At 49.0% G+C, this 420-nt stretch overlaps 1 protein-coding gene across 1 annotated transcript in view; it reads left to right on the top strand.

Annotated features, from left to right (window-relative positions):
• The window catches only part of PHALS_08538 (uncharacterized protein), a gene marked incomplete at both ends in the record, with an annotated part of 368 nt that extends 123 nt beyond the window's left edge, over nucleotides 1-245 (top strand). The window contains one exon of the mRNA XM_024723905.1: nucleotides 77-245. Within this exon, the coding sequence (XP_024574835.1) occupies nucleotides 77-245 (169 nt within the window). The remainder of the gene's footprint in view (nucleotides 1-76) is intronic.
• Between the last annotated feature and the right edge of the window lie 175 nt (nucleotides 246-420).

The raw sequence follows: 420 nt of genomic DNA, 5'->3' as shown, positions 1-420 counted from the left end.
GCGAGGAGTAGCTCGATGTCGGCATCAGGAATATCGCTTGGTTGAAGTTCGTAAGAATCGTCGAAGTTGTAAATAGGTTTGATGTCTTCCCAACAAAGAGTCGAATAGCCCACGGACTTGTCGATATCGTGTTTTTTCCGCTTCTTGTTTGTGTTCTTGGCGTCTTCAGTCGTCGTCTTCTGGTTCGCGTCTTGATTCTTCTGGCGAATCATTGCATTGATCGCAGCCCATCGTCTGAGACGTGACGGTGTAGTGTAGTTGGTGGCAAAGGGGGTCTCACGCCGCTCGGAGCAGCAACTTGCTGCGTTGGAAGTTCCACCAAGACGTGAATCTCTTCGTCACCGAGCTGAAAGTCCCCAAAGTATTCCGTCTTATTCAGCTTCCACGAAGACAGTATCTTCTTGTATCCGGTGTTGATCA

The sequence above is a fragment of the Plasmopara halstedii genome, assembly GCF_900000015.1.
Source record: "Plasmopara halstedii genome assembly, contig: Scaffold_323, whole genome shotgun sequence".
Classification (NCBI taxonomy): Eukaryota; Oomycota; class Peronosporomycetes; order Peronosporales; family Peronosporaceae; genus Plasmopara; species Plasmopara halstedii.
This window is presented reverse-complemented; position numbering and strand designations above follow the sequence as displayed.